Source organism: Cryptotermes secundus, unplaced genomic scaffold (assembly GCF_002891405.2).
Source record: "Cryptotermes secundus unplaced genomic scaffold, Csec_1.0 scaffold442, whole genome shotgun sequence".
Lineage (NCBI taxonomy): Eukaryota > Metazoa > Arthropoda > Insecta > Blattodea > Kalotermitidae > Cryptotermes > Cryptotermes secundus.
The window spans coordinates 158498-173074 of NW_019718275.1; the positions used below are offsets into that span (position 1 = coordinate 158498).

Here is a 14577-nt window from a genome sequence, read left to right on the forward strand (position 1 = left end):
TTCCCGACGTTTTTCCTACCCTCCATAAACTTCTTAAACCACTCGAAAACTTGCGTGCGAGATAGACACTGATCACCATATACTTCTGTCAACAAATTGTAAGTTTCAGTGGCAGATTTTCCAAGTTTTGTGAGGAATTTGATGTTAGCACGTTGTTCTGCATTAGCACTCAGCATTATTCCGACGGAGCTCAGAAACACGATCCGCTTCTAACAATGGTCGCGGCCAGACTAACCGATGCACGTGAATGAAACTTTGTGTGACGGTAGAGGGAAGTCCAAGGGTCAATGCCCTACCCTCCTCTTCGTCAATGACGTGGCCGGAAATGAGTCATAAAAGTAATCCGGGTTCTTTATTGCCACACCTTGTACAGCATTTACATAAATGAAAACAATAAATATATAAATCCTATGATCACTGTAACACTACTTACCAGAATATTGTAGTGAAATTTGGATTCCAAACACTGAATGATAAAAGAGCCCTTACATTGATAGCCCTCTGTATTTAACTAGAATAATACCACAAAATTAAGTCATTAAGATTAGCATCTTTTAGAATGTGTTGTGTAAACCAGTATAAAGTTGTAAGATTTGAGGCTTTCATGGCAGTGACTATGAAGAAAGCAGTCTTCTGGGATTTTTCACCGTGTATATGTGGTGTTAACCGACATTTTGGAGGAACGTATTGCCTCCATCTGCTTTTACCGGTTCTCGCGGTCTATTCGCTTGCGGATTTCTTATATTTTTCCATCTACCCTGGAGATGGAGGCGATACGTTCCTCCGAAACGTCAGTTAACACCACATATACACGGTGCCAAATCCCAGAAGACTGCTTTCTTCACAGTATAAAGTTCCTGATGTTTTGGAGAAACCATATTCAGGGAGAATAAGATGCAGGCAGTACATCCAACCAAAATGTGGGTAACTTTCTACCAGATTACACGCTGCTGTATCCTATATGACAGTCATCTTCATACTCACCATCACAAGAACTACAAGTCTAGCTTAAAAATTATCAATTGTGACTAGGACAGACTATGAAGTATCCTGTACAGAGCTGGATGAACTGGTGGCTGCAGCCTTGGAAGTTGATGGTGTACTGGGTTCACGTATGACCGGAGGTGGCTTTGGAGGTTGCACAGTTACTCTGGTAAGCATCATAATAGATGATGTGGCCCTACTGAACACACTGCACTGCTCACCTTTCTTACTCTGATAACTAGGCTGAATATATATGAGCAGTTACAAGCTTAATTAACCCTTCACTAAGGTCATCGAATTTTTAAGGGCGGAAAAATTCAGGGAACAAGTCCTCCGGGAGGGACTTTAAGCCGTGGGTCCCGTGTCGTAGCTTTACAGCACGTAAAAGAACCTCATATCTCCAAAGGAGGTCACTGAGCCAAAACTGCGGATGTTTCCCGCCCAATAGCAGTCTCTAATACCTCTGGTAGATGGGGGAAGCATTATAGATACCTCTCAGCCAACAGAGCCGGTCTCGCTGGCTGGGCGGGACTGATGGTAAGTACCAATATCGGTAGGATATAGAGACTGGTAGAAATCATAGACGGAAGCACAATGGACCATTACAGGTCTAAGTGCATGGGGAAACCCATCCTCTCTAAATAACTAACTAACTAACCCTTCACTAGTAGTGGACATTTAATGAGTTTTTTGTATTGAATTAATGTGTATCTTATCTGATCCCACACAGGCTCCTAAAACCATAGCAGATAAAGTAATTGAAAACATGAAGAAGAAGTACAAGGGGAAGCCAACATTCTATATAACAGAACCATGTGAAGGGGCCCGAGTTCTGACACTCCCAGAATAGCACTGGACTATGGGTCCTAATCAGTGCATACCTACAAACATGCACAGGCCTACCGATGCCAAAAGAATTATGTACATTTTTATATTCAGTTACTACATTGGGGGAGGTACCAATCTGCAGAATACTGTAGCATTTATATTACTTTGTTCATGGTACATTTTACATTTCAGGCAGCATTATTGTGTGTTCATATATTTGACCAGATAGAAGCTGCACGCCAAAACTTTATAATATTGAAATAAAAAATATTTTATGCATAACATAATGTACAACACTCAACAAGTTCACATTGCTCCATGTGGTTACGTTTCGCTTAGTGGGGGGGGTGGAGTCCAACTGGGTCCACTCGGCATAGCGGCCACTGATTGGCCTATTGTAGCCTGCCCCTGGTGATTATGATGATGGAGAATTTGGTGGAATGCGGGGGAAACCAAAGTACTTGGAGAAAACCCACCCCACTGCCACTTTGTCCACCACAAATCCCACTTGACCAGACCCAGGATCGAACCTGGGCCGCCGCGGTGGGAAGCCAGTGACTAACCGCTTGAGCTATGGCTCGGCCACAATGTAGTTATATTACTTGAAGTACAATTTAATTTTTTAAGTTGAGAAGCGATTCTAATCAATTAGGTGTGATGCATTTCCACTAGAACTCCACTAATTGGTATCACTGGCTTGAATTGAGTTTGCATCACTGTATCATTAAATCAAAAACTTAGCATCATCTCTTGGCCATAACACAGAACTGTGTACCGATATCATATCTAGACACCCAGGGACTTTTCTTTAAGAGCTGCTTTTAAGCCACACCTTGAATTTGAAAGACTGCGAAGAAATTGGTGCTTTTATTCAGGGAAATATGATACAGCATTTTGTAGTTCATCCTATATGCTGAAGCTACAAAAACAGTGAACAATCTTAAGGGAGTTTCTCTCATCTCAGTAGCATTAACATAAAAACTAACTCAGCAATGCACAGTACACAGCCCGGTAATTAAACTCTTGCTGTTGAAAGATTAGCCAAAAGAATTTCACAAATTTATAAATAATAATGAATTGTTGATACCAATGATTATTATAAAGCCACAAAGGATAGTCATCTTATAAAAATGTTCTTAAATACTGTTATGTAAGATCTAATTTTATGTATTACAAAGCACTGAACTTGTGTTAATATAATAAAGCTTGCATTTTGAAGCCTTAAGTCAATACAAGGTACCAATTGGGACAGATCTGAATTGAATGCATTTCTGTGGTGTGTCCTATAAATTTTATTTTGTGCAACTGCCCATCTGCACTTTATCACAACAAACAACAAAAGCTTTATGATGATGTGTAGATGGATAACAACAAGAAATACACTTTCAATGTATAAAGTTAGTACCAATTATGAAATCCTTGTTGAACAAAAGCTCTATATAAGAAACCCACATATACCTTATGCATTCATTGTATTTTGTATCAAACACAAACTGTACCACAATGTGCCATGTTGTAAAATTGATGTTCAATGTACTATTATCACTCCCGTCAGACACTAACACATGAAAAAATAATAATTCATGACATACTTCTCTCATGACTGCCTCTGTGGTCTAGTGGTCAGAATTCCTGGCTACAGATCAAGAGGTCCTGGGTTCGATTCCCGGCGCTGCCAGATTTTCTGAGAAATAGTGGGTCTGGAACGGGATCCACTCAGCCTCGTGAGGATAACCAGGGAGCTATTTCAAGGAAATAGCAGCTCCAGTCCAAAAAAAACGAGATTAACGGTTGTGGGAATCCATTGCGCTGACCACATGACACCATCTATCTGCGAAAGTTGGCACTAACTTCGCCGACAAGTACAGTCGCTCGGTCGGTATAGTTCGTTTGCAGACTACAGGCCAGGGAGTTTTTCTTTTTTAGTATACTTCTCATACATAGTGCACATCTAAGTCGCTTTCATTCAGTCATGTCACATACATGACCTGAGCTTAGTCTGATACTTGTGTTACGCGCAAATACTGCACACATCGACTAAATGTAAGCTACAGGCTGCAACTCCAATTGAGACATTTGTGCCAAACATAAGATTAACTGCCATGTTAAAATAAAAATAAATATTGCTGCAAATATTTCCTTTTGTAGATGTGTTTTTAATAACGAGAATCAGTTCTGTACCTTAATAACTACATAATTATAACATAATACAGACCAACTGTAATATAAACTCATATCTAAGTAATAGAAATGTTAAGGAATTAAATTACAAACACTACATATACATATATACAGAGTGGCCATAAGCTGCATTACTTTCAGATGGATACACTCGAATTCCACAGGTAATGTTTCAATTACTCTGGTCACAGCAATGAACAGGGCCATAACAGGTGGCTCAGGTGGTTAGACCCCAGCTTCCCATCATGAAGGACTGAGTTCAATCCCAGGGCAGTTCATATGGCATATGTGATGGACAAAGTGGCATGAAGGCAGGGTTTTCTCCGAGTACTTGTGTTTCCTCCTGTCCTCATTCCACCCGTACTTCACTCCCTCATCTGTTCACATCATCTGGACTAGTACAACTAGCATGCCTGCAGCCCAAATACCAAGGGAATCAATGTCACCTGCCATAAGAATAAAAAAAGGATAGCATCAGAAGACCATGAATGGTGAGTCAGAAATGACATCAAAGACAATTATAGCCGATTTGAAAGTATTATCTCAGCAAATCAACCAAGATCCACGCTCGGAGGATTATGAGTACATGGCCGTGCCACTGCTCAAGCGGTTAGTCGCTGTCTTCCCACCACAGCGGCCCAGGTTCGATCCAGGGTCTCGTCAAGTGGGATTTGTGGTGGACAAAGTGGCACTGGGGCAGGTTTTCTCTGAGTACTTCGGTTTCCCCTGCCAATCTTCATTCCACCAAAATTCTCCATCATCATAATCACCTCAGGCAGGTACAAAAGGCCAATCAGTGGCCACCGTGGCAAGTGGACCCAGTCGGACTCCACCCCACTAAGCGAATTAAAAAAAATATGAGTACATCATCCTCCTTGGTAGGAAAAAAAATGCACTATCTGTACACCATGGGAGCCAGGATAGCTCAGTTGGTATAGCGCCTGGCTATGGGCTGGATGACTGAGGGGCGGGGTTTGAATCCCATAGGGTCAAGAATTTTCTCTCCTTCATGTCATCCAGACTGGCTCTGGGGTCCACCCAACCTCCTATACAATGGGTACTGGGGCTCTTTCCCAGGGGTCAAGCAGCCAAGGCGTCAAGCTGACCACTCAGCTCCAACTATTTCTGAGGTCAAGAAAATGTGGCTCCATACATCCACTCCCATATACACCTTTATGGTGTAGTGCTTAATTAGTTAAGCACAGGGACAACTATACCTTTTTATCTGTACACCAGTGTTATCACAGAGCAAGTTGACTCAAGCAGTAATGCTTCTGACTTATATTCTGTAGGTATCTCATTAAAAATTCTTCGCTGGGACACCATCTATAACGACTGAGAGTTTCACAGTCTTCCTCAGTATTTTTAAGCAAATGTCAAGATCGTATCTGCTTCTCATATTTTTTCTAATTCATTATTTACCAGTCATTCTACCATTTGATACTACATAGTCTGAAATAGTGTCATTAAATAAATAAATATACCATTACCTGGAGTTGCTGGTAGATTAACGAAACTCAGCTACAGGACCGCTTCAACACACTCTTCTCATGGCTATCCTTCTCTGGATAACCGTACTTTCCCCAGCAACAAACAGGATGATCTAGGGGTAATGCTTTAAACTCGCATGCAGAAGATGCTCAGTTCAAATCTTGGGTAGGGCACCAACTATCCTGATTGAAGTTTTTTTTGATCTTCTTCAGTCCCTCCAGGCAAAATCTGTGACAGTACCTACATTAGGTCGTGGTTTGCATCCTTCCAAATTCATGAGTCACCTTACCATTTGACATTATATAACATCAATACTGAAAGTGTCCATAATGAACCCACTAAAAACTCTCCAAGAGTATGCAGGATGACTACATAAAGTAACAGCATTTCATACCTAAAACAGTCTTATGCTGTTTCATTTTTCACACCTTTTTGTATTAATAATTACATTACAGTTTCTACTCTTAAATACTGTATTTACAATAATTCTTACAATATTTATGAAGTTCTACATGAATTACCTATGCTATGATGATTTGTCAGTTAAATTTTTTAATTCCATCATGAGGAAGGCTTTTGTATTGGGATCTGTTACTTTGTTTAGTATCATTTCTCTTGCCTTCTCTCCGCCATCTGCATAAAACTTCCTCATTTCCTCTGCGTACTGGATCCATACACAATTAGCACACCCAGACATGCAACATGTCGTAGGTTCCTCTGGTGGTGACATTTCTGAATTCTGTGTCCCTTCTTCAGAGCGTCTTGCCTCATTGCAGTTACTCGTTACTGAATTTGTATGTGTACCAAGTGACAGAGTGACCACATTATTCTTCATACAAGTAGAACTGCATACCTGGAAATAAGACATTAGTGTAACCTCACTAAATAAAACAACTACATGATACAACAAGTACTCTTAATCACTGGCATACTCTCAGGAGGAAATATGCAGTGAAACAGATCATTATATACATGACTAATGAAATTAAATCCAGGATTGCCATGGCAAAGCTGCATTTAGCAACAAGAAGAATCTTTTTACCAGCAAATTGAGCTTGAATTTGAGGAAGAAACTAGTGAAATGCTACATTTGGAGCATGGCTTTGTATGGGGCTGAAACATGGACACTTAGGGCAGTAGATCAGAAACATCTGGAAAGTTTCGAAATGTGGTGTTGAAGAAGGATGGAGAAGATCAGTTGGACCGATTATGTGAGAAATGAAGAAGTGTTAATTAGAGTCAGTGAGCAGAGGAATATCCTACATGAAATAAGAAAACGAAACGCTAATTGGATTGGTCATGTTTTACGCAGAAACTGCCTTCTAAAAGAAGTTATTGAAGGAAAGATAGCGGGGCGGATAGAAGTGACAAGAAGACGAGGAAGAAGACGTAAGAAGATGCTGGATGACCTTGGGGACAGACGAGGATACTGTCATTTGAAGCAGAAGGCTCTAGATTACATTAAGTGGAGGAATTGTTTTGGAAGAGACTGTGGACCTGTCGTCTGACAGATTACTGATGATGATGATACTTGACACACACTATTCTCCCTAAACAGAGCAAACCACACAAGAGGAAGCTAAATTCAAGAATTCTTACAACATCTTGTTATAACTAACTTCACAAAGTACAGTGCTTGAGAAACTAACTGTTGTTCAGCCAGTCAAGAAATTCCAAAGGTTCATTACTGTTTTCACAAGAGTCCTTTACTGTAATCCCTGTCCTGTGTCAGATGAATCCAATATACCTCGTTTATTTTATGGCCCCAATGGAACGTATACTGCAAACTTTACATGTAAAGTTCGAATTATTCATGTTTCTTATTGTGTCCATAATTCACCCAGAGGGTGATAATATTCATTTTGTCATGTTGATATACTTGTAGTATCTCAATTGTCCAGCAACATCAACTTACATACATTTTGAAATGCCTTTGAAGTATGTATGTATGTGTATAAGGGGTGGGCCATAGAATTAGGCCCTCCTACTGTGACCTTCAATGATCTATTCTGCTTCCCCTTTGGATTAACCCTTTATTAATCCTACACTTCGAATGAAATATAGGACTTTATTTATGGGGGCGTCATAAAAGTCACTTGGTTCCATAAAGAACTGACCCAGGTGATGAAACCTTAAGTAAGTTACAGCTTCACAATCACACAGGATGTGTGTGGCTGATTCTTCTTCTTGTAGGCACCTTTCACAGGTTGGGTCATCTATCAATCCCAGTTTGAAAAGGTGTCCTTTGAGATGGCAATGTCCAGTAAGTAATCCTACCGCCCATCTTAATTGATCTCTCTTTAATTGCCTTTGAAGTAGATTCAGTCACAACACATGCTAAAACTGTTCATGAAATGAAACAATTTTTGCAAAATCTTAGGAACATTACACATGCATCTGGTTCTTTCCGCCATGTGTGCAATCACAAGCACCACTGTTAAGTTATTTTTCTGGCTAGTTTCTCTACAAGATCTAAACAATGAAGCAATAAACAGTGATGTAGGATGACTAATATTGAAGACAAAAGTTATATAACCTAACACACAGTAGTTAATCATAAGCTGTACTTATGAGATGCCATAAAAGCAACTCTCTTATACAACGGTAAAACAAAATGCACTTGTGGAAACAATGACACACAGATTACATTTGCAAACTGGCAAACTGATGACTGAATTTAAGTTTCTAATATCAATATACTTGTAAGAGAATAACTATGAGGAAAGACTTTACACAAGTAATACTAACTAATGAAATCTCAATTATGTATGTTGCAAGCCTACATTTAATTCAGTTAAGATAACACAACCTAACCTTACCTAACCACTTAGCAATACCAAGAAATCCCAGCACTTCTGAGCATAAAACTGCACTGGGTTGTGTTGGCATCACTTCTTGGTGCAGTAGATAGTTTAACATAAACAGTCCATTTTTATTTCACTCAGTATGATGTTACATGCAGACATGACATCTGGTTTCAGCATATAGCATCTGACAATCAATGAAAATAACACGAGTGGGAAAATCCATGTAGTGTTCAACAATGTCGCCAATTTATAAAATGATTCACTGAAATGCAATCTAGAAATCTGGCTCCTTCCAGCTAATCATGAAACTGCACCTGCTCCCTCGTTTACATTACACAAGGCGATTTCCCTAATTTTAACAGTGTCAGTTGCTGGATTATATTAACATATTCTAAATTGAATAATTAGGCTTTCCAAATACATATGGAACAAAAACACAAAGTAACTCATTCGTTTCCAATCTAAAACGATGCAACTGTACTTAGTCCTTTCGGATATTTGGAATGCATTACACCACACATTCAATTCATCAACATTTGGGTTACGGAATAGCATAAAGTACTACTGAATATTAGGTACCTGCAATGTACGCTGTAGACAGGATGCTGAAAGTATATTTGCCATTTTAATGACTTGATTATGTTGTAAAAAAACACTTCGATTAATACAAGCCAATTTCTTATTGCTGGCCTCGGTAATCACAACCCACTTATGCTTCTAACCTGTATGGAGCTGCGTGCGGCGTTTACAATACACTGCAAGACCTACAAAATCCACACAATCTGACCGTAAATCACCAACGTATAAACCGCATAAATCAAGTACTACACCAACAATCCCAACAATATTCTTACCATTCTTACGGTGCTTCTTCGAACACCTGAAGGCACAACCGGCACAACACTATCGAAGTATCGAAGCAATCGAAGCTATCGAATGACACCAGCCGGAAGTTGATTTGAACGTGGTTTCAAGTAGCGAAGAAAACACTGGGCGGAGCTTCAATGTGTAGGCCTCTTTGTCATTTATTTTAAATTGGCTGTCATTAGTGTGTTAAGTATCCAGAAAATACATTTTCTGTTTGCAAGCACGAAGTTGTGCTAAGGTACGAACCAGGTTGCGTCATTAGCAATTGGTGACTGAAGATCTTTAAGATCGTTTAATATTGTCGCGTGTTACCTATGTAACATTGTTGCGTGTTTCCCTGGTAACCTACTTCTGAGAAATGAGTTGTCACGCGTCTCCTAGGTAACGCGACAAATAACTTCACGCAGGTCTCCGATTTAGAGAATATTTACCGGACTCTCGCTTTAACACACTCAAGTACAATTGTGATTACGTTCAGATCACAGTTAATCTCGGTGTAGTCTTACTTCGCAGCTGTACTGCAAACTTTCTCGGCGGCTGCTAGACTTCAACTCTCCACTGTCAACTGTCAACTAACTATCTGGTCAAAGTCAAAGTCAAAGTCACATTGAGACTGACGGTCAGTCAGTCAGTAAGTCTTGGTGTCGAGCCGCGTCTGGGGCTCATGACCAGATATTTTTACTCTTTGACAGTTACGGTCTTGTTTTTGTGGGGCGCCCTCTCTGGCAAGAGGACGGGTCTGTCTTTTGTATATGCTGCTGGTCCTTGCCAGCACAGTCTTTCTCGGTTCCGAGTACCTTGGGACTCATGACCATATTTTACTGGCTCAGATTTGAGACTTCCCTTTTTGTCGCCTCCTACGACTCGCGGGGTCACGGTGGAGGTATTCGACCCCGCCTCCACACGGGTTAACTGTCTGGTCTGAGTCTGAGTGTCATTTTAACTGTCTGATCTGAGCCAGAGTCAGACTGGTAGCTTACCGCCAATCAGTTCATATTGGCATCAGGACCCTTGAGTCAGAGTCAAAGTCAGAGTTACTTTACGACTGGCGGTTTACCGCCAATCAGTTCGTCTTGGCATCAGGCCCCTTGAGTCCCACGAAGCTGGACTTTTATAGCCTGGTTTCGGATGGAATAGAGAGAACCTTCTCCCATGGTTCGATTTCACGTGTTCTATGCTTCTTACAGCGGAAATTCATTATTCCTGCTGTTTCAACAATCCGTTGCTTAGGAAATGCTAGTATTATTATTATTATTATTATTATTATTATTATTATTATTGGAGGGGGCGGGTTTCCCCATGCACCGCGACTAATAGTCTATTGTATGTCCCCCTTTGATATTCTACCAGTCTCCATGCCCTGCCGGTACTGGTTCTCGCTATCAGCCCCGTTCAGCCAGCGAGGCTGGCTGTGGTACCCGATGCTTTCCCATCTACCGGAGGCATTGGAAACTACTTGGGCGGGAAACTTTTTTTTTACCTAATTTTGCTCAGAGGTCTCCAAGAGACATGAGGACCTTTTACGTGCCGTAAATCTACGACACGGCACCCACGGCTGAAAGTCCCTCCCGGAGGACTTGTTCCCTGAATTTTTCCGCCCTTAAAAATTCCACGACCTCCGCCGGGTTTGAACCCGCGTACCTTGAGTCATGAGGTGGGAACGTTACCCCTAGACTACGGCTAATGCTAGCCTTACTCAATACAGAACACTTTGTGGGAGTGTTTGGTTTCATCCGCTGTTACGCAACGAACACTCTCTTATCCTTTCATCTCGGGGGAAATGCGTTTGTTGTTTGCGTTATTTTCATGTAACGTCCTACTCTTATAGCCTTTCCACGGAAGTATCCCTTCCGGATTCACGACATGCGACAATATTTTAGCTATCATTAAAATGTTGCTAGGTTCCATTTTCAACATACTTCCGGCTCTTCTGGTAGTCGTACATCGGTTGAAACTTCTAACATACTGAGTTAATACTTATCTCACTAGATGGCAGTGGGTATGTGTGGCTAAAGAGGGCCGGATGAATTTTGCATAGGCCACTTTTGTATATACATTTTTTAATAAAAAAAATTGCAGTGTCAATGCGAATGTGGTGACGGGCTGCAAACGGAGGAACATATCTTCTGGGATTGTAAACTGTAAGAGAATCAAAGGGCAACAAGATGGACATTTTATGGGAGAACAGCAAAGAATTCTCAAAGTCGGTCAGTTACAGAGCTCTTAATATTAGAGGGGAAAAAATGTGCAAAGCGTCTGTTACTTCGTAAACAAAGTTACTAAATCTATTTAAAAAGAAAAAGAAGTTAATTTACAATGTATACAGTATTACGAAACTAAAATTGACTTCACGGAGCTGAGCCCTTTTTTGAGAAGCCGCCAGTTGTATAGCTATTCAAGAACTTTTCAACATTTTGTGGAACCCCAAGTTTCATTACTGTACAAATATTATGTTTTCAAATAAAAAACAGGACGATGGATAATGCCAAGAAATATAATATTTGTATTAATGTACCATAGTCACAAACCTTTAGAGCTTATTGTTCATTACCGTGTTCATAAGAGCCTTCTCCACTGGTCCCTATCCTGAGACAGATCAATCTAGCCCATTCCACCCCATCCTATCCCTTTAAGATCCATTTTAATATTATTCACCCACATACGCCTTGATCTTCCTACTGGTCTCTTTCCTTCTGGCTTTCCCACCAATATCCTACATGCATTCCACTTCTCACTCATTCGTGCTTCATGCCCTGCCCATCTCATCCTCCTTAACTTGATCATTCTAACTATATTTGGCGAAGAGTACAAGTTATGAAGCTCCTCATTATGCAGTTTTCTCCAACCTCCTGTCACTTCATCTCTCTTCGGTCAAAATATTCTCCTCAGCATCCTGTTTTCATACACTTTCGGTCTATGTTCCTCCCTTAATGTCACAGACCAAGTTTCACACCCATATAGAACCATAGGCAAAATTACGTCTAGTTTTGTATATTATGAGGCACGCGGTAGCATAGTTGGTTGAGGCACTATGTTACAAGCCGGAAGGTGGTGGGATCGAATCTTGATGAAGTCACTGGATTTTTTCACTTTACCTAATCCTTCCAGCCGCACTATGGCCCTGGAGTCGACTCAGCCTCTAACAGAAATGAGTACGAGGAATATTCTTGGAATGTTCTTGGGGATAAAGGGCGGCCGGCGCGTAGGGCTGACAACCTTGCCGCCATCTATGAGCCTATTGTCTAGAAAATGTGGGAACCTCAACATCTCACAACCCTATGGGCCTCCACAACCTGTTAAAGGGATCCTTTACTTTTTATATTCTAATTATTGCGTTTTAAGACAGAAGACGAAAAGACGAAAGGTTCCCGACTGAATGGTAGTAAGCGTTACCAGAATTCAATTTCCTCTTAATTTCCTCCTGAATCACACCTCTACTTTAGTAGAAGCTGTTTCTTAGCGATATATCGAACCTTGTTTCTTGTCTTGCAGGATATCTGACAGACTATGAAGAATACTCGTATAAGTTTATTTGTGGTGAAGTTTAGGGTCCTACATAACTTATATTTATATTATTATTATTATTACATTTTAATTATTTTATTCGCGAAGAAGTTACTTAGAAATATGAAAAATTAAAATAAGTTGCTAATGTGCAAACGGACTTTAACCGTCTTGCACAAGGAGTTAATGCTCTTTTACTTTAGTCCAGTAACTTTCATTGCTTTCAGTGGAAATGTGAATGCTTCAATTTACTCCAGAGTGAGAACTGGCTTATCTATACAGGACCACTTAGCGAAGTCGATGACTTCTAATACATGGTAACGTCTTTGCTATAGACAGTGTCACGTAACTCCGAACAAGTGAAATCACGCGCATAGCTTGTGTGGGAGGAGTTTCTTAACACTCGTTCTTCCACTGGCCGCTTGTCACTTCTCACACCCTCGAACCCACCCCCTTGTCTGAAATTTTTCTTCTGCGCATTCAAGGTTACTCTTGGCCTTGTTCGAAGTTACGTGACACTCGCTATATACGTCGCTGTACGCGTTGTACAACAGAATTATGGTAAAAAATATTCAGTAGTACGACTTAGTAATTCAGTCTTAGATTAATACGTTTTAATTAATGACAAACAGCATAATATTTTAAATGAGCATGTAAATTTTGAAGTTGGAGCGATCTGAAAGCTAAGCAAGTTAAGGAGCTGCAACAGCATCAGTTAAAATCCGAAAATTTCAGTTTTATGACGTTAACGAAAGTATATACAAAGTAGTATCATAATATTTTTGTCGGGCCATGTGTCTGTCACCTTGAAGAAATGCGTCCGCCGTGATCTCTGTGAATACATTTCGTTAAAATGTTTATATTATAAAGATTCGGGAGGAAATTAAGAGGCGATTGAACTCGGCTAATGCTTGCTACCATTCAGTTCAGAACATTTTGTCTTCTCGTCTACTGTCCAAAAACATAAAAATTAGAATATACAGAACTATAATTTTGCCTGTGGTTCTGTATGGGTGTGAAACTTGGTCTCTGGCATTAACGAAGGAACATAGACTGCGCGTTTTTGAGAACAGGGAGAATATTTGGACCGAAGAAGGATGAAGTGACAGGAGGTTGGCGAAAACTGCATAATGAGGAGCTTCATAACTTGTACGCTTCTCTAAGTATAATTAGAATGATCAAGTCAAGGAGGATGAGGTGGGCAGGGCATGTAGCACGAATGTGGGAGACGAAGAATGCATATAGGATATTGGTGTGGGAAAGCCAGAAGGAAAGAGACCACTGGGAAGACCAAGGCGTAGGTGGGTGGACAATATTAAAATGGATCTTAGGTAGATAGGATGGGATGGTATGGATTGGATTGATGTGGCTCAGGATAGAGACCAGTAGAGGGCTCTTGTGAACACGGTAATGAACCTTCGTGTTCCATGCTGGGAAATTCTTCAGTAGCTGCAGATTTGGCTTCTCCTCAAGAAGGTCTCAGCTCCATAAGTATGTAAGTGAGTAAGTTTATATTATAAAATATTGGTACATTACTGCAGGTTGCATTTACTATATTACGTAAATGCAACCAATTTTGAAAGTGCGTAGGATAATACGGAGGGCAGATCATTTATTCATTTCTACTAAATTACTTGCAGGGTAACGACAAATTCTTAGATTAGTAATATTACCAGTCTCTTTAATTATGCATAAATAGGCATAGTTGCCTGATTTAACTACTCTAGGTGCTCCATAGCTGATGTTCAAATGTTTTCTTCGGTATTCCATGATATATTAGTCCGCGTGATCTGTATTTCGGTGCCTCCTTTGGTTTGTCTTAATGTCATACATAGGCCGCGCCATAGATCAAGCGGTTAGTCGCTGGCTTCCCTCCCCGGCGGCCCGGGTTCGACCTCGAGTCTGGTCAAGTGGG

The 14577-nt window shown here is 40.5% G+C and overlaps 1 protein-coding gene and 1 long non-coding RNA gene across 2 annotated transcripts in view; one reads left to right on the forward strand and one right to left on the reverse strand.

Moving 5' to 3' along the window:
• The window catches only part of LOC111875272 (galactokinase), a 14783-nt gene extending 12569 nt beyond the window's left edge, over window positions 1-2214 (forward strand). The window contains exons 7-8 of the mRNA XM_023871384.2: window positions 1033-1153; window positions 1715-2214. Coding sequence (XP_023727152.1) covers window positions 1033-1153; window positions 1715-1834 — 241 coding nt within the window. The 3' untranslated portion in view covers window positions 1835-2214. The remainder of the gene's footprint in view (window positions 1-1032; window positions 1154-1714) is intronic.
• Window positions 2215-8306: 6092 nt separating this feature from the next.
• LOC111875291 lies at window positions 8307-9330 on the reverse strand. The gene is made up of 3 exons (XR_002844701.2): window positions 9146-9330; window positions 8871-9055; window positions 8307-8475 (listed from the first exon to the last, which is right to left on the reverse strand). It is a non-coding gene; the product is annotated as an uncharacterized LOC111875291 (long non-coding RNA).
• Between the last annotated feature and the right edge of the window lie 5247 nt (window positions 9331-14577).